Source organism: Salvelinus namaycush, chromosome 1, assembly GCF_016432855.1.
Source record: "Salvelinus namaycush isolate Seneca chromosome 1, SaNama_1.0, whole genome shotgun sequence".
Lineage (NCBI taxonomy): Eukaryota > Metazoa > Chordata > Actinopteri > Salmoniformes > Salmonidae > Salvelinus > Salvelinus namaycush.
The window spans coordinates 59,231,555-59,250,573 of NC_052307.1; the positions used below are offsets into that span (position 1 = coordinate 59,231,555).

At 42.2% G+C, this 19,019-nt stretch overlaps 1 protein-coding gene across 3 annotated transcripts in view; it reads left to right on the plus strand.

Moving 5' to 3' along the window:
* Positions 1–18,423, plus strand: part of LOC120046325 (ankyrin repeat domain-containing protein 11-like) — a 137,310-nt gene extending 118,887 nt beyond the window's left edge. For 2 of the 3 annotated variants that reach the window (XM_038991468.1, XM_038991477.1), the window contains 8 exons: positions 883–1,083; positions 1,417–1,559; positions 1,650–1,797; positions 1,950–9,187; positions 9,387–9,485; positions 9,776–9,943; positions 11,548–11,640; positions 11,760–18,423. In XM_038991468.1, coding sequence (XP_038847396.1) covers positions 883–1,083; positions 1,417–1,559; positions 1,650–1,797; positions 1,950–9,187; positions 9,387–9,485; positions 9,776–9,943; positions 11,548–11,640; positions 11,760–11,945 — 8,276 coding nt within the window. In that variant the 3' untranslated portion in view covers positions 11,946–18,423. The remainder of the gene's footprint in view (positions 1–882; positions 1,084–1,416; positions 1,560–1,649; positions 1,798–1,949; positions 9,188–9,386; positions 9,486–9,775; positions 9,944–11,547; positions 11,641–11,759) is intronic. The other variant, XM_038991486.1, reaches the window with a different exon arrangement.
* Positions 18,424–19,019: the final 596 nt, after the last annotated feature.

Below are 19,019 nucleotides of genomic sequence, written 5' to 3' on the forward strand. Positions count from 1 at the left end.
ACCCTCATCAATTTCCATTACTGCAGTGAAATGGACCTCCTCCGCTGTCTTAATCCACTGTTCTTTTCTGGGACTGGCTGTTTGTGGGAGATTTTTAGGCTCTAGAAGTTGGTGTCACATTCCTGTATGGTAAATTGTGCTGCTTTGTTTTAGGATGTAGCGTTCAACCATGAGGGAAATGAAAGTAGCTTACCCCAGGGATTGAGTCTGAGGGGACTAATAGTGTCATATCAGATCTGGGCCAAGTCACAGAATATCCAGACCTAGGCTTTTTGTTCATTTCATATCTGCTGTCTGTTATTAGATTAGTCGGATTTAGCATTTCCTCTTCAAGTGCTGTACTTACGTTCTGTCGTTAAAACATTGCGATTTAAACGTTTAGGAAACATAGGCTTTAGTAGGCTATATTTCCTCTTATTAAGTAATAGAGCTGATCTCTGTGGGTTAGTCATTATGTTGTGCTTCTGATTTGGGTTATACGTTTCCTGTTGTTTGTATTATTCGGCGGGTTGCTGCTGTTAAACAGCCGTGCCTGAGTTTGTGCCTTAAAGACAGAACCCAGACGAAGTGAGTTTCAAATGGCATTCAGGACTACGCTCTGCAAACTCAATAATGTAAATGTAGTTAAGGCTTTGGTTTAAGCCACTAAATGTGATGAAATGAACTCGAGCAATTGGGAGTCTTGGAGTTCTCCTGATGTCTTGAGCAAGAGTGTCACCTACAGGCGATGGAGTTGTAACAATTGTTTTTCAATTAAATATTCTGCACTGTTACATAATGGTACTGTAATATGTAGCCCTATGCTCATTTGGCTTATGTTTTTACTATAGAAATGAATCATGCCAATTCTATTAAAACTCTGTTTTTGTCCTGTTCTTGCAGACACAACACCAAAGCATCAGTCACAGTCAAGTCTGGGCCAGAAGGGAACGCCAAACTCCGCATCTAAAACCAAAGACAAAGTAAATAAGAGAAATGAGAGGGGCGAGACGAGGCTGCACCGGTCAGCCATCCGCGGAGAGGCACGCCGCATCAAGGAGCTCATCAGTGAGGGAGCTGACGTGAATGTAAAAGACTTTGCAGGTGAGTCGCTGCCACTGCAGGCTGGTGGTCATCTTACTTTCTCTGCTCCTCCTCCTCGCTCTCTCTGCTCCTCCTCCTCGCTCTCTCTGCTCCTCCTCCTCGCTCTCTCTGCTCCTCCTCCTCGCTCTCTCTGCTCCTCCTCTTCTCCTCCTCCTCTTGCCTTTCACCTCATATCTCCATACTTCTGTATTACATTTTATATTCATGAAAATAGTGGCACATTTCTAGCTTCTCTAGCAATCTAAAATGTTCAGAATTGAGTGCTGTAATAATTTTGAATCCTACGTTTGAGAAACATTAGAGCCGTTCTTTAACTGTGTTTGGGATTCACAGGCTGGACTGCATTGCATGAAGCGTGCAACCGAGGCTACTACGACGTGGCCAAGCAGCTGCTGGCAGCCGGTGCAGAGGTCAACACCAAGGGCCTGGATGACGACACCCCTCTGCATGACGCATCAAACAACGGGCACTTCAAGGTAACTTCAGTGTAACGTTTGCGATTGCTCATGTAGATAGCCAACGGCCGTGTTTAGGACTGAGACAAATGTTTCGATGTTTCTTTGTAGGTGGTAAAGTTGCTTTTAAGGTATGGAGGGGACCCTCGACAAAGCAACAGAAGGGGTGAAACCGCGTTGAAGGTTGCTAACTCCCCAACGATGCTCAATCTGTTGCTTGGAAAAGGCACGTATACCTCCAGTGAGGAGAGCTCGTCAGGTGTGTGACATTTTATACCATGAGTAGCTCTGAACACCTTCACTCTGCCATTTGTTACTTGTATTTTAACTTCCCTGCTTTTCTTTAACCACTGGGTGTGACAGATTTTTGCTGTTATTTAACTGTTATTTATTTATCTTTTTTTCCCCCAGAATCCTCAGAGGAAGAAGATGCCCCATCGTTTGCCCCATCCAGTTCTGTTGATGGAAATAACACAGACTCCGAGTTTGAGAAGGGCCTGAAGCTGAAAGGGAAGAAAGGGCTGGATCAGCCTCTATCCACAACAACTACCCCCGTCAAGGACGAGTATGAGTTTGACGAGGATGATGAGGAAGAGCGCGTCCCTCCGGTGGACGACAAGCACTTGCTCAAGAAAGAGTTCCGCAAGGAGTCTCCCAGTGTCACTAAGGCTAGCGGCTTAATTTCAGTACCGAAGGGGGAGGTGGTCAAAACCTATTCCAAAAGCAACTCGCTCACACCAAAGAAGGCTGTTAGACGGATTCTCTCTGACAGCTCAGACGAGGATGATGGAACGTTGTGTTTCACACCTATGCCCACACCACGGCAACCAGCGCCACCTACTAATACCAAGGCCCGGGACTCTGCTACACTGAGCACTAAGCAGCAGAAAGAGAAGACTAAAGTTAAGAAGAAGAGGAAGAAAGAGACAAAAAATGTCAGTAAGGAGGTCAGATTTGGTAAAGTCAATGACAAATTCTGCACTTCTGACTCTGATTGTGGAGACATAGGGAGTGAGGATGATGAAGGCTCTATGAAGAGCTCGAACTGTATAAAGGACTCCACAATGAGCCTAAAAGAATCCTCTGCGTTCAGTACTCACTCTGCGTCCTCTTCTTCCTCTTCTCATGGAAGCATGAGCTCTCAGAAACTGACACCCTCGCTGACAGAGCATAACCCAAAGCAGTGGAGGACAGATGGCTGGAAGACTGTGTCATCTCCTGTATGGTCAGATGTAAGCTCTCTCTCTGACTCGGTTAGAACAAGGCTTTCCAGTGAGTCGGACTACTCCTCTGCAGACTCAAGTGTCGAGTCAGTGAAACAGGTGAGAAAGAAAGCACAGGAGAACAGAAAGAAAAACAATGTGCACACCAATGCACTAGACAAAAAGAACTCTGACTTTCACAAGAACTCCAACACTGACAGTACTGTCTCCAAAACGGATAAAGATGGCAAAGTGTTGAAAAAGCATAAAGTAAAACACAAGCACAAAAACAAAGAGAAAGAAAAGGCTCCCAGTTTAGTGCTCAATCAAGACATGAACGAGAAATTTGTTAAAAGCTTCTCATTTGATTTTGATGATTCAAGGCAGAAGTCACTCCTTGTTGAGACTGAGTCCCCAGCTGAAAGCAAGGTCAAGCTGTCTAAACATGAAAAAGAGCATTTGAAAAAGGAGGACAGGTTGTCGAAGGGCAAATCTGAGGACAGAGACTGGTCTTCTGGAAAAGAGGTGCAAAGAACTGCTAAGGAGGAGAAATCCAAGAAAACAAAAGAGTCCACCAAGGAGAAGCCTAGCAAGGAGGAGAGGGAAAAGCCCTTGAAAACTGAAAAAGAAAGGAGCCTCAAGGAAAAAGAGAAGCCCAAGGAGGAGAAACAACAAAAGACTCATAAAGAGGAGAAGAAGAAAAAGTCAAAGGACAAGTCATCTAAACCAGACAGGAAGAGCAGTGAGCAAAAAGAAGAAAAACATATTAAGGTGGATAAGGAGAAAAATGCCAGGGAGGAGAAGGAAAAATCGAAGAAAGAAAAGGTTCTGAAGGAAGAGCCTGATTATGAAGTCTATGATGTCAGTAACCGTTTCTTAAACCTAGAAGACACCAAGCTCAGTGCCTCAGACGACCACCATGACCGATGGGCGTCAGACCTTTCCTCTGACTGCGACCTATATGGAGATGACAGCTGGGACGCTCCTCCTGTGAAGGACTACAAAGAATATAAAGCAAGCAACACTGTAAAGCTGATCGTTGAGACTGACAAAATAGAGAGCAGAGACCGGAGGAAGGACAACAAAATCAAAGACAAGAAATTAGATCATAATGACAAACGGTCAGAGAAAGAGCCTACCTCCAAGAAGAAAGAGAAAGACTCTTCAGAAAAAATCTGTGACAAGAAAAAGGATTTGACCGAAAAACAGAAACTCAACTCCAGCCACTCGGTAGAAAAGGAGAAGAAGCGAAAGGAATCTGCAGATACTGTCAAAGAGAAGAAAGAGAAGGACTCCACGGACAGCAGTAGAGACCGAAAAGATTCCTATGAGTTCACTAAAGAAAGAAAGGACTTGAAAATCAAACAGGAGTCCATAAGAGACGATTATGGGAACGATGCCTCCATCAAAGAAATTGAAACTGTCAGCAAACCATGTGAAATTAGAGAGAGGAACCACTCTGGAAAAGAGAAGGAGAGAAAGGGAGATGTGGTGGAAAAGAGAGAAAAGACAAAAGCTGACAAACACAAGGAAAAGCCTAAAGACCGATCCATAGAACAGGATAAGGAGAAGCCTGAGAAGACCTCAACTGAGAAGCTTTTGAAAGAAAAAGACACAGATAGAGGCTCTAAAGACAAGAAGGAGGGTGCTAAAGACAAACACAAAGACACACACAGCAAAGACAAGGACAGGAAGATGTCTTCAGAACAAACTAAGGACAAGAAAGAAAAGGCTTCACAGGACAAGCATGCTGACCGGGATAAAGATGTCCTTGAGGTGAAGAAGGAGGATAGAAAACCTGAGAAAGTTAAACCTGAGAAAACATGGTACAAGATAGCAGACATTTTCACAGATGAAAGTGAGGATGAAGAAGACAATTACAATGGGGGTGTGGCCAAGTTAAGTGATTCCCTTGGATTGTCCGATTCTCACAGGAAAGACTCCACATCTGACAGGGATGAGCTTGATCACTTCCAAACGGAAAAACCCAGAAAATATTCTGCTGAGGCCAAACACACAACAGAAAAACAGAAAGAAAAAGACCACAAGAAAAAAGACAAGACCACATTTGATATGGGGAAAGAGAGGAAGGGTTCCTTAGAGAAACACAACAAAGATAAGAAAGATAAGGATTCTGTTGATGCAAAACACAAGGAACGCAAAGATAGAATGTCTGTGGACTCAAACCAAGAGAAGAAAAACAAACAGAAGCTGTTGGACAAGAGGGACGCCAATGAGGATAAGACCAAGAGTAAATATAAAGACAAGCAAGATCATGTTAATGACAGAAAGCCCTCAAAGGGGAGTGGGGAAAATGAAAAGTCGCTCTTGGAGAAGCTGGAGGAAGAGGCCATGAATGACTACAAGGATGACTCCAATGACAAGAACAGTGAGTTATCCTCAGACAGCTTCACTGATCAGGGTCATGAGCCAGTGCTCAGCAGCTACTATGATTCCTCCAACATCAGCCTTCCAGACATTACTGATGAGAGACGAGACTCACTCTCCATATCTAATCCTCAAGACAAGTTCAGAGAGAAAGAGAGGCACCGGCATTCATCTTCATCATCGTCCAAAAAGAGTCATGACAAGGAGAAGGACAAAGTCAAGAAGGAAAAGGGGGATAAACAAGACAAGATAGAGGAAATAAGAGAATCCTATGGACGCAGAGAAAGTCTGCCCTTCGAGAAAGAGCCTATGCCATTAGAAGCGGACCCTTACACATTTCCATTTGGGTCTAAGGGTGATAAAGATGAATTTGATAAGACGTTGGAGTTTGAAAAGGAGATGTCTAAAAAAGCTGACAAAGACAAAGTGAGTACTGTCATCAGTGATAAGATCAAGGACAAAAAGAAAAAAGAGAAACATAAGGAGAAAGTCAAAGAGGAGAAGCACAAGTACACAGATGGCTTTGGATCACTTAAACACTCCAAGGAGGATATCAAATGTGGAATGAAAGAGAGTCCTCAAATTACCAATTTGAAGGAAAGATCAAAGGAAGACAGTCCCAAATTTGATGTGAAAAAAGAGAGAAACCGAGACTCTTTGGACAAAGACAGTAGGGCGGACCATGTTAAGTCCAAGGTTAAAGAAGAAAATGAAAAAGTAATTCAGTCTAAAGACACAGCTCGCAAAGACAACCGTCCACGTTCAAAGCTTCTGGTTGATGGGGATCTCAGACTAACCAGCTTTGGGCAAATGTTAGGCTTAAAAGACCAGGAGATTGAAGAACGCCATAAGAAGCATAAGGAGAGGATGAAGCAGATGGAGAAACTAAGACACAGATCAGGGGATCCCAAACTTAGGGATAAAACAAAGTCCACTGAGGAAATAAAGAAAAATCGCAATGAACTATCATCCAAAAAATCTAATAGTTTAGAATCTGCATTGAAAGAGAAGAAGCTCAAAGATATTGGTCTCCCAGCCCAAATTATGGCTCCGGAAAGAAAGCCACAACCCATTGACATTCAAAATTCAAAGGACTGGCTTGCAGGCCATCAGATGAAAGAAAATCTCCCTGCCTCACCTAGGCAAGATCAGAATAGACCAACCGGTGTTCCCACCCCCACATCTGTAATCTCTTGTCCCAGCTATGAGGAAATCATGCAGACGCCACGGACTCCATCCTGCAGTGCAGAGGACTACCCTGATATAATGTTTGATGGGTTAGATTGTCAGAACTCATCAGCCATGGCCATGTCTATGAATGCCTGCTCCCCATCCTTCTTTGACAGGTACTCCAACTCATCACACACCTTCCAAGAAGGGACTTGTATAACTCCGGCTAAGAATCTCCAGTTGCCCCTTGTCAGTCGATCGGCTTCGTCTGATGTTAGAAGACCCCTGGAAGATGAGTTCAAAGCTGAAGCTGGCAAGTTTCTACAACACATTTTGCCAGACGCCTCTGAGTTTGACTTGGCAGCCTCCCAGCCTCCAGAAGACAAGGCAGCATCAGTGGAGAGACTTGAATGCCTGTCTCCTCCTTACTTCTCACCTATTAGAATGCTGTCTCCCGGGCTGGAACTTGCTGAACCTGCACTAGATGGGGCCACCACGGCAATGGCTGGCACAGAGACCTGTGAACACCTACCTGAGAGTGTCTACAACAACTTCCTGATGAAGCCCTCAACGCCAGTCCACAGACCTGACCCACAGGAGCCATGTCTGGACATTGCTGCTCCACCCACCCCTGCACCTGCTGCTCTTCCTCCCCTGGATATTGATGACCTTTCTGAGCCTCATCAAAGTGAGCACAGTCTTATTCCCTCTGACCCAGTCAGTGGCAGTGAGTATCTGCCCCCTGTTGTGGAGGAGGAGGAAGAAGAGGACTACGAAGAGGGGGAGGAAGAAGAAGAAGAAGAAGAGGAGGAGGAAGGGGATCTTGAAGAACCAACAGATGCTGATCATCATGCTGCTGAGGAGACGAGGGACGTCTGCTCATTCTCTCCTCCAAGGGTTGAAGAGCCTTTGAGGAAGGGCTGGGCTGAATCTCCTGAGAGAAGAGTTGCAGAGGTGCATCAGTTGACTCCCCCACATCCACCACCCAACCTGGTGGAGAACTCCAGTGATCATACCATCAGCTGGAACTCTGAGATGATTTTGAAATCTCCTCAAAGGACTTATGGGGAAATAGAGGCAGCTGTCTCCAAGATAACCAGCCCCTTCTCGCATTCAGACAGTGATTTGCAGCACATTACTGCCATACCTGGCCATCCATCAGTGATCCCTCCATATGCTGCTTACAGGTCTTATGTACCTGACCCTGACTTTGACGAGCAAAAAGAGGCTGTGGAGGACATTCCAATTTCTCCAGCAAGACCTGAAATGACACCCATGGAATTGGAACCAAACTACTTGACAACCACCTCATCCTCCACAAGGTTAGAGTCTTTCTTCACAGACTGCAAGCCAAACTTGGAGGATAATCACCAGATGGAATCAGAGCTTTCTTGTGCAGTACAAGTCGGCAGACAAAACTCCCATGGCTTTACTTCTGAGAGCCATATGCCTCTAGCAGTAAGCAACGAGCCAGTGGTGCCCTGGACAGACCCATTCTCAGCTACAGTGGATGAGCTGGATGATCTTGGCCCTTTCTCTCTACCTGACCTCCCTTCTCTCTCCCTCCCGACCTCCCTGCCAGACAAGGAGATACCAGAGCTTGACATCATAGATGCAGAGCCAGCCGACTACAAGCCACCATCTGCTCATATAAGGCCTCCTGCTATTGAAACAATAGAGGGCGAAGAGCTTATGGAGGTTGACCTGCCTATCCTGGCCAAACCCCTGTGTCCTCCCGAGGTCCTAACACTCAATGATTCTGTGCAGGATTTGGTTGTGCCCTCACCAAAACACAATTTCCAAACAGAATTTGAGTCTGAGCCTCAGAATGTCCCTGAAATTAACTTAGTGAAAACACAGGTCTTCGAAAACAGAGCCACATATGAAGAGACTGATGAGAGCGATGGAAACATGTTCTCAGCTGTTGATACAGACAATACTCAGCATCACAAGCAGATGTCACTGACCGAGTCTTTATCAGTTGTAATTACTCCATGTATGGACTCCTTGACAACTGTTAAACCAGAACAAAGTGGGCAGGTATCAGATCCCATTGTTGGGCCAACTTGCAGTCCAGTCCCCTCAGTTCCTCTGCCAGTTGCTGTCACGATTTCTGGCACAGTCCATGTTTCGGAGGCTCTTGAGACAACGTCTAAGCTCACGGTCACTCTGACAGCGTTGTCAACTGACCTTCCCAAGAAGGTGGAGGAGATCCCACAGAGGATGACCAGAAACAGGGCCCAGATGCTGGCAAAACAGGAGAATACCACCACCACCACCACAAAAAAGCAGAGTAGTAGAGTAGTAGCAGAGAGTACAACCACCACCACTATACCTGCTAGCGTGATACCTCCATCTGTCCCTACCCCTGTCACCATGAGCATGGCTGTAACCACAACCACCCCTATCCCCACCCCTACCTTTGTCCCCTTTGTTGTTCTGGAGAAAGAAAAGGAACTTGTCACCACCATCTCCACCACACCAACCATTACCCCGGCTCCCCCTCCGCCGCCTCCTGTAGTGGTCAGCAAAACTAAAGGGCGGCCTGTGGAGGAAGAGGAATCCCAGACGCAGCATCCACGCAAGAGGAAATTCCCGAAACCGCAGGTTCAGCTGGTCAACACAGCCATGCAGCAGACCAGGGAGATGATTCAACAGACGCTGGCTGTCATTGTCAACGCCATCAAACTGGATGACATAGAACCCTACCACAGTGACCGCTCCAACCCTTACTTCGAATACCTGCAGATACGGAAAAAAATAGAGGAGAAGAGGAAGATCTTGTGCTACATCACACCACAGGCCCCTCAGTGCTACGCTGAGTACGTGACCTACACAGGCTCCTACCTGCTAGATGGCAAGCCTCTCAGCAAGCTGCACATCCCAGTGGTGAGTACCTCCCTTCCCCTACAAATGTTCACACTTCTGTTGATTCATAGATTTGATTTCATTACAATGATACACGTCAAGTAACTGCATTCTGTGACCTATAATAACCGCACAGCACATTTACAACAAACGTTTGAACTTTGTTGCAATGGAAAGATTGGTTACATCATAACCTCAAATCATTGCCATGGTTTCTCAGATTGCTCCACCTCCATCGTTATCGGAGCCCCTGAAGGAGCTCTTTAGACAGCAGGAGGCAGTGAGGGGGAAGCTGAGACTGCAGCACAGCATAGAGAGGGTAAGAACACGGACTCACTGTACCCTCCCTAATATCTATCCATCTCACTTCTGAAGTCGCACTGAGAAGGAGTGCTTTGAACAATCCTTTGATGAATGTTCAAAGCTGCTATGTAATAGAAATCCAAACTGCAATATGCATTTCTCCAACCAAGCAATCGTAAAAACTTGTGACATTTCACATTAACCTTATCACTTTGCTCAAAAAGATTTTGAAGTAAAGTTGAAAGTCCAGTCCGGTTCCCCTCTCTCCAGTCTTATTGTATTGACTTTCTATATCTCTCCTTCCAGGAAAAGCTTATTGTCTCATGTGAGCAAGAAGTACTGCGGGTCCATTGCAGAGCGGCAAGGACGATAGCCAATCAGGCCGTCCCATTTAGTGCCTGCACAATGTTACTGGACTCTGAGGTGTACAACATGCCAACAGAGAGTCAGGTGCGTCTGTGGGTGGTAAAAAAGGTGGGCAAAAAGTTGACGGACAGGGCCATTCACATGGGATTTGTTTAGTCAGCTCTTCCAATTACTCTTAATATTTTATATACACTACCATTCAAAAGTTTGGGGTCACTTAGAAATGTCCTTGTTTTTGAAAGAAAAGCAATTTTTTGTCTGAAATAACATCAAATTGATCAGAAATACAGTGTAGACATTGTTAATGTTGTAAATGACTTGTAGCTGGAAACGGCAGATTTTTTTATGGAATATCTACATAGGCGTACAGAGGCTCATTATCAGCAACCATCACTCCTATGTTCCAATGGCACGTTGTTTTAGCTAATCCAAGTTTATCATTTTAAAAGACTAATTGATCATTAGAAAGCCCTTTTGCAATTATGTTAGCACAGCTGAAAACTGTTGTTCTGATTAAAGAAGCAATAAAACTGGCCTTCTTTAGACTAGTATCTGGAGCATCAGCATTTGTGGGTTCGATTACAGGCTCAAACTGGCCAGAAACAAAGACCTTTCTTCTGAAACTTGTCAGTCTATTCTTGTTCTGAGAAATGAAGGCTATTCCATATGAAGAGGTGACTCCGGGATGCTGGCCTTCTAGGCAGAGTTCCTCTGTCTATTGTCTGTGTTCTTTTGCCCATCTTAATAATCTTTTCTTTTTATTGGCCAGTCTGACATATGGCTTTTTCTTTGCAACTCTGCCTAGAAGGCCAGCATCCCGGAGTCGCCTCTTCACTGTTGACGTTAAGACTGGTGTTTTGCGGGTATGATTTAATGAAGCTGCCAGTTGAGGACTTGAGGTGTCTGTTTCTCAAACTAGACACTAATGTACTTGTCCTCTTGCTCAGTTGTGCACCAGGGCCTCCCACTCTTCTTTCTATTCTGGTTAGAGCCAGTTTGCTCTGTTCTGTGAAGGGAGTAGTACACAGCGTTGTACGAGATCTTCAGTTTCTTGGCAATTTCTTGCATGGAATAGCCTTCATTTCTCAGAACAAGAATAGGCTGACGAGTTTCAGAAGAAAGGCCTTTGTTTCTAGACATTTTGAGTCTAATCGAACCCACAAATGCTGATGCTCCAGATACTAAACTAGTCTTAAGAAGGCCAGTTTTATTGCTTCTTTAATCAGAACAACAGTTTTCAGCTGTGCTAACATAATTGCAAAAGGGTTTTCTAATGATCTATCCTTTTTAAAAGGATCAACTTGGATTAGCTAACACAATGTGCCATTGGAACACAGGAGTGATGGTTGCTGATAATGGTCCTCTGTACGTCTATGTAGATATTCCATAAAAAATCTGTCGTTAAAAAAATACAAATAAACTAAAATCTGCAAATCGGTGTCCAAAAATACCGATTGTTATGAAATCGGCCCTAATTAATCGACCATTCCGATTAATCGGTCGACCTCTAGTTTCCAGCTACAATAGTCATTTACGACATTAACAATGTCTACACTATATTTCTGATCAATTTGATGTTATTTTAATGGACAAAAAATTTGCTTTTCTTTCAAAAACAAAGACATTTTTTAGTGACCCCAAACTTTTGAACGGTAGTGTACATATAAAAAATCAAATCTGACATGCTTTAATTCTTGTCATCTTTAACTCAGGGTGATGAGAACAAGTCAGTGAGAGATCGCTTCAATGCTCGCCAGTTCATTTCCTGGATCCAAGACGTGGATGACAAATATGACCGCATGAAGGTAACGATATGACTGTACTTCATCTTTTATGGCACATTTGCTATGTGGTTGAAATGCGGGCTATCTGTGTATGGCAGTTGTATTTCTGCTGGTTCTTAATGGCCTCTCTCTCTTCTCAGACGTGTCTGTTAATGCGGCAGCAGCATGAGGCAGCTGCCCTGAACGCAGTGCAGAGGATGGAGTGGCAACTGAAGGTGCAGGAGCTGGACCCTGCTGTACACAAGTCTCTGTGCGTCAACGAGGTCCCCTCCTTCTACGTGCCAATGGTTGACGTCAACGATGACTTTGTGCTGTTGCCCGCGTGACAGAAACATGCACTCGTTCACAGAGTTAGAGGTCAAATATCATCACTTTTCAAAGAGACATCAAACAGAACGTATGGTAAGGGCTAGCCGGTTTGAAGAGGAATAAAACCTATATATTATATAGAACAAATTCAAAGAAAGAAAAACTTGCTAATGATTCCCTTCCATGAGAGGAGGAAGCATCTTTTTACCGGGGAAAAACACAACTTGCACTTTCATCCCTCAAGTTTTTATGCTTTTGTTCAGAATATAAAAAGCAAAACGGCTTTGCTTTGAAGCATCCAACACCACCTCCCTTTTAGGTGATGTTTGGACAGAGAATAGGGGATAAGATATAGAAATATTTTTCTGAATTTTTTTGTCCCCGTAAAATCAAACAACAAAGGAACGCTGGAGAGGAGCCCTCCCACCATTCTGGATCATCTCCTGGTGGATGAGAATGAGGCACTACGGTGGACACAGAGCTCCAGGTGAGCCTTGAGGAGGAGAACGCAGCACAGAAGGGCATGCATGTGCGATGTGGTGGTGCAACATGTGATATCTGCGGGACCTCCAGCCTCTTCCTGTTGAAAGGACAGGAGGGTCTGTGTGGACGCTGTCTCTCTGGTCGGGACCATAAGGCCACACTCAGTCAGAGAGCTTCAGTCCCCTCTGTCCACAGCCCACCACCACACCCGGTAGAACCAGCATCCTGCCCCGGAGCAGAGCAGAGTACAGCCAAGGGTCCATAGTGTGTCGGGGGTTAATGTCGGAGGGGAAGAGACGGCATCTTCCGCATCATGGCCTGGGCAGAGGAGTGAGGCAGAGAATGGGGATGAACCGGAGCATCCCCACTAGAGTCTGGTCACCTGGTTCTGCATGCAGGAAGAACCAGCCTCGACACTCTGCCAAGATAGGTAGAACACACACACGTTCACCTTTTAACTATGACTGCAAATGGAAAAACAGGATAAAAGAATAATACAAGAATGTTGCGATTCAAGACTAAACAGATGGTGGTTTAGAGGAGAATATTCTTCTTTTTGTCTTTCTTTACTTGGGCATTTAATTGTTTCTGAGGAAGTGACTTGAAACACTACAGAGCCAATATTAGTTTAATGGGAAAAAAGAAAACTGAAAAAAAATTGTATTCCGTAAATTATGTACAGTTTTTATATTCGTTAACCAATGTATTCTTGCTGCCTTCTAGATAATTTATTTTGCCACACATTACTGCACAGTTGTAAATAACGTATGTACTGTAACATCACTCAGTTAAGTGTAAAAAAATAAATGAATAAAAATTATCTTTGTATGTACAGTTCACTTTCGGGCAGCACTTTCCCCCTCATACCCATGGGCCAAAATGTGTACACGTTGTCAGTATTTTAAAGACTCCAGTGCACAGTTGTAATGTTCCCATCTATAGGTTTTTGGCCAGGGCTGGTCAAAATGAGTTACCTGTGTTGGAATCACCACAACGTACATAGGTAGTACAAAACCCCACCGTTTTGAACAATGCCCAAACTAAGGGCCACAACTATAGTCCTCAGATGTAGCAAAATGGTTATAAAAGTATTTAAAGAATAGAATAGTTATATTAGTCATTGCTTTATTACACAATTATATCTGAAAAAAATCTAAACCAAGAAAATGCCTTTTTACAGTGAATATTTTTATTTACTCAGTGTTGGGCAAGTCAAACAAGGGGACATCTGGATTGGTCAAGGAAGAAATGCCACTAACAAGCAAAACCATCACATTATTTTATCATTCTGGATGGGATTTTCTTTTTGTCTTCATTTTTTAAATTTCATCTACCCATTTAATTTGACTTTAATTGTATGTGTGGGTCTTTAGGAATAATATTCATCATGATGTTGGAGAACTTCCAGGCCACAAGACTTGGGATCTGACAGCCAACTCAATATTTGAAATCCTTAACTTTCCTTTTTGAATGTCACTGTCATAGGCATCATTTACAGGTTAACCGTTTTTCAGGCCACATCAGATTGGCATTGTTGTTCCTGGTCTCTTCCGTATACCACCTAAAACTACTGAACTAAAGAAATGTTTAGAATCTTAATTTTTAGCAAAGCTGTTTATCCACAAGATAAAGGCCACATTCCATATTGGTTTTAAAAATGTATTCTTGCTTTAATTATGGAATGTGTTAGCTTCCAAACTCCCTGGGTCCATATTTGCGAACATAAGATTTATTTTTTTAAGTAAAAAATGTTTGTCTCAAAATGCACATCAGCCAATTGAAATCGTTGACGTAGTTGCATGTGATAAAATGCTCCATGTTAGCTGTTCCCATTACATAACCTGACACATTTAGCCCTATGCTAACCTGACCCGAAGGCAGTGATTATGTCAGGTTACAAATTCTGCATCGGCCAATTTCAAATCTTGACTTCGATGGATGTAATAGAACCCTTTTCCATGAGAGCATCCTTAACAGATGTCAACCGGCACCATCTGCTAATTAAAGTTATAAAAACACACATGAAGTTTCAACTGGACCAATAGCTCAATGTAGCGAGCCTGGCTCCTGGTCATTTTTGCCATTTGCAACTGTCTGCCACTTCTCAGAATGGTGCTTGTTGAACCTCAAAGCCTTTGGAGGTGAGGGGAGTTTAACATATGGAATTGTTTTAAGATGGTCATACCGTGGATTATTTACCTATTTGATTTAGAATTTTAGGACCCCTCTAGGTATGAAAAAATATATAAAAAAATGATTTGATAAAATATTGAATTTGGGCTTTACTACTATGCTATAGAAACAAATTGAATAACTGATTCGTAAATGGAAAAACAGACAGTAAAAAATAAAATAAAAAACTATTCATAAGGATTAAGGTTTTGAAGTGTCTGTCCTATATCTAGGAGATCAGGAAATGTGTATATATATTTTTGGGGGACACATATTTAACCCCTTTTTTTTGGCACAAAACTACTTCCATTTTTTTATTTTTTATTACCGATACCGGGTTACATGTCCCGTGACAGTTGTGGGGGTTGTAGAGCAAAACTAAAACCCCATCGTGTTCTTGATAGTCTCATCTTCCCATAGTGTGGTCATATTAGTTTGTAGGCCAACCATTTGTACGCTACAGACATTTTCGTGAGAAGACTGATTTTCAAAATGTCTCCTGGTCTGACAAACAGCGTTGTAGCTCTGCCACTTTCCACCGCAGATGCGGAAGGCCGACATGGTGGATGCAGTGGATTGAGATGCATCCCATGCAAAACAACTTATCTCTAGCTTAAATTGACAGGTTTTGATTTTGATTTTTTTAGGTTAATTAGATTGTTGCACAGGTACGTTAATAGACTTAAGGATTTGAATAAAGTTTAGATCAAAGCTGAATCAATGTCTCGCAAGATCACTTAATGATTCATTAGTATTCTACTTAGGCCTGACATATCAAATATAATAGCATAGTATAATGCTACTGTTAGACCAAAAACACCACTTATTTTCTTTAGGCTACAACATTGTATATGCATTGTAAAAAGTCATCCACATCGTCACATATTAGTTATTTGAATCGAGCTTTGAGGACCACTAGTAAAGTTTTTTTCCTTAAAGGGGCAGTGCAGTCAAACATCGTTTTCCTATGTTTTATATATATTTCCACACTGAGGTTGGAATAATACAGACATGACGGCTATTTGACAAGACCATAACGCTCTGACTTTTTTGGGCCAATGTACGATAAACTTAAATGACCCATATATTTTTTCCCCTGAAAGAACATGGATGTGTGTGAAACGGATAAGCAAAAACGTGTGATTTATGTCATATATGCGAAAACATGCCTTTTGAATTTTGTCCAATGTGAGTAGCTAGTAGCAGCATAGTCAAGGATGTGTCATGCAATATTGGGACGCTATACTTTACAGACCAAGTTGAACAAATGTAAACCTTGAATTTGGAGGCTTAAAATATTCCTCTGGTGGCCAAGTTGATCTATATTAAGTTATGCCATTGGTTGGTGGATGTAAAGTCTGAGATCTTTGATAGGCTGATGTGGAATTTGTTACAGGAAATAATCACTGCCAACTGGTCAGGTTAGCATAGGGCTAAATGTGCCAGGTTATGTAATGTGCAACAGCTAACGTAGCGTTGTCAAATGCAACTGTCAGCGATTTGAATTGGCTGATGCATATTTTGAGACCGAGAAAGTTTAAACTCAAACTTTTTCTAATGTTCGCAAGTATGGACCCCCTCTATTTATCTAGTTTTGTACAGTAGTGGAGATAAGTTTACAGTATAAGGTGCTGCTCTTCGAATACTCAAAGGGTGGGGCCAAAGTAAAGATCATACTCCTCTGTGTAACATGGGTAAATTGTTTCTTTGATTTAAAAGAACTAGGTTTGACTTACATGCCCATGAATGAGATCTTTTTTTAATTTGCCTTTTTAATCAAATTCCTTTTTTGTTAAAGTCAATAATCCTTTCTATGACCAATCACTCTAAAAGCGAGTTTCATCATAGTTTATTCAGAACTATTTAGTGGACAGTGATATTAACAGGCAGGTAGTTTGTTTCACTTTAGCTTCTCAAGTGTAGGTGTATGTATTTGTCAGGGGTATCTGGAAGTTTTTAATGTTCCGTTTGATTCATATTCAGTAGGCCATCATACTTTGCTCTATTGTGTTGTTTACCATGCTAAGAGTAAGGCCTAGACTATTATAAAACTTTGACCTCCTCAATTTCATGAACCAAAAAGCAGACTAAGTTAACTCATACACAAAGGGGGGAAGAATGGTGAAAAAGTGATAGTTAAGGATGTTTCTGTTTTTTATCCAATTGGAATATTGATTTGTGAGAATTAATTGTTTCCTTATTTTTGGTTGCTCCTGATTTTTTTTATTTGATTTTTAGATTTTGTCTGTGGTCTGCACGTTCATCCTAATGGCAATATCAAGTGACATTTTGTGACGTTATGTACACACTTTCAACATAGCTGTGTATGATGTGTCTATTCAAGTGCAATGGGTGTTGCTACTCCAGTGTACGGGCAGTTGACTAGTTGTAGTCCTGGACATTTTGAAAGCGGAAAATCTAGTCATAAGGCAGTAAACGTATAAATAAATGTCATAGCACAGGTAGTCAGGGGCATGTAGACTTCAGCAGTTTGATTGAAGCCCTCAATTTTTTATTTGATTTAGTTTTTTAGCGCTTTTTCTGCGGGGGAGAGGGAGTTTTGTCAACAGAATCCTCGTGTGTTTTAGATCAGAGTATGTTGTGTTGGGTGTTGTCTTTTTGTCTTGGGTTTTTTCTTCTGTACGAAGCATAAAACACCAGTGGCATGTCAATCACTTCTTATGAGCAGAATGTATACCGTTACTACACCCCCACACCCTCAATATTGTTTACAAGACATCAAGTGTGTTTCGGTTTCGTCTCTCACCTTAACGGTTTGAGCCCTGCCTTGATTTCTTTATTTCATCATTTATTGAACCACAAAGGCTTGAAATTGTGATGGCTAATTAGTGTCACGTCTAACCTCGGTATTCAAAGCTTGCAGCAAACATACAGAGCAATAGTTTTAACCATTCAAATTATTTTTCATTTTAATTTTTTTATACATTTGGTTGATAAAGACATCCCCTGTGATTTTTGTCCAGACACCGGTGTCTCGTACTCGCGTCCAAATATTATTTCCAAGACACACCAGTGAAGAATAATTTATGTTAGGAAATGTAACAAACACCGGTCTCATTCCCATCTCCCCCCTACAGTGAACCACTTGGCCATGCCCTAGATTACCCTGTGACCTCATCAGTCTGCAACAAGTTACCTCTACTGTTCATTTAATATTTGTTTATTTTAACTGGACATACTGTTATTTTACATAATAGAATCACAATTTCAAGCCTTTTTCTAGTTTTCTTTATTGAACAAGACAGTAGCTGATTCTTTAGAATGGGAAATGACTAATAAAGCATGGAGAACTACTCTTTAAATGGTGACAAATAACCTATTTATTATATTTCTGACACCTGTGGTATGTTTCAGTTAAAGGTCTCCGCTGTGTAAATTTTCCTCCTGTAATGCGTTGGAGACATTGTACATAGTTGTAAATAAATATCCCAGGACGTTTTGCACCCTCCTCTTTGTACTAGTCTAAACTTGCGTAGAATGTGGGGTTCTAACAGCAACGAGACAGTGCGCTCGCTGCAGGTGATGTAACAATGTAACTTTTTTTATTTGTACAATGTAGTTGAATTGTGTACATATTGTTGGAGCAGCTATGGGGGAAGGGCTTTGTTGATGCTATCGTCAGTGCTGTAAAAGATCCAGTACTTTCACCTCTAGCTGTGTTGATTTCCTGCAAAAACAAAGGCGAGAAAATTTAAAAAAAAATACTAAACTGATAAGAAAAATTCTAAATTGATATTTTCTACAGTTGCATGTACAGAGAGCGCGAGAACTGCTGTTGTTCCTCAGAGATTATGTTCGTAAATAAAATTTTGAAATATTTCCTGTTTTCTGCTTTTACTTTGTCCTCATTCATACACTCTTAAATATGCCTTGTGTCATTCGGCAGATGGGCACATCTATTTTAGCACCATGCCAACACGCGCACACAGTTTCTGAGCCAAATTAGGAACTTTAACAACAGTTCATTTTTATTAATTAAGATTGGTTAGCACATTTATCACAGGCAAGTTAAGTTGATAGAATACCAATCAGTGTACACATGTGTAACACTTTACACCGATGTATACTTTATTTGGCAGGGACAATGTACAACAAATCATCAATCTGAGTAAGAGAAGGGATGCGTTGCACCAGATTTAGCTGACAGCTAATTTACATTTTAATTCCATCCCTATATTTAATCCCTAGTTTGTCCCAAAGGCCCTCAAGGCAACATTCAGGCTTCTGTGGCACCAAAGTGGTCAACTGAAACCAATTAGAAAACTGTCTATACAGAGGTAGCGAAACACTGGAGCTTATCTTTCGCTCTGCTAGCAGGAGGACGCCTGGAAAAGTGTATGTTTAGGCTGATATTTAGATCATGAGGGGGTTAGACTTTTGAGAAAAACTTAAAGACCTGTGGGTATAACAGGCCT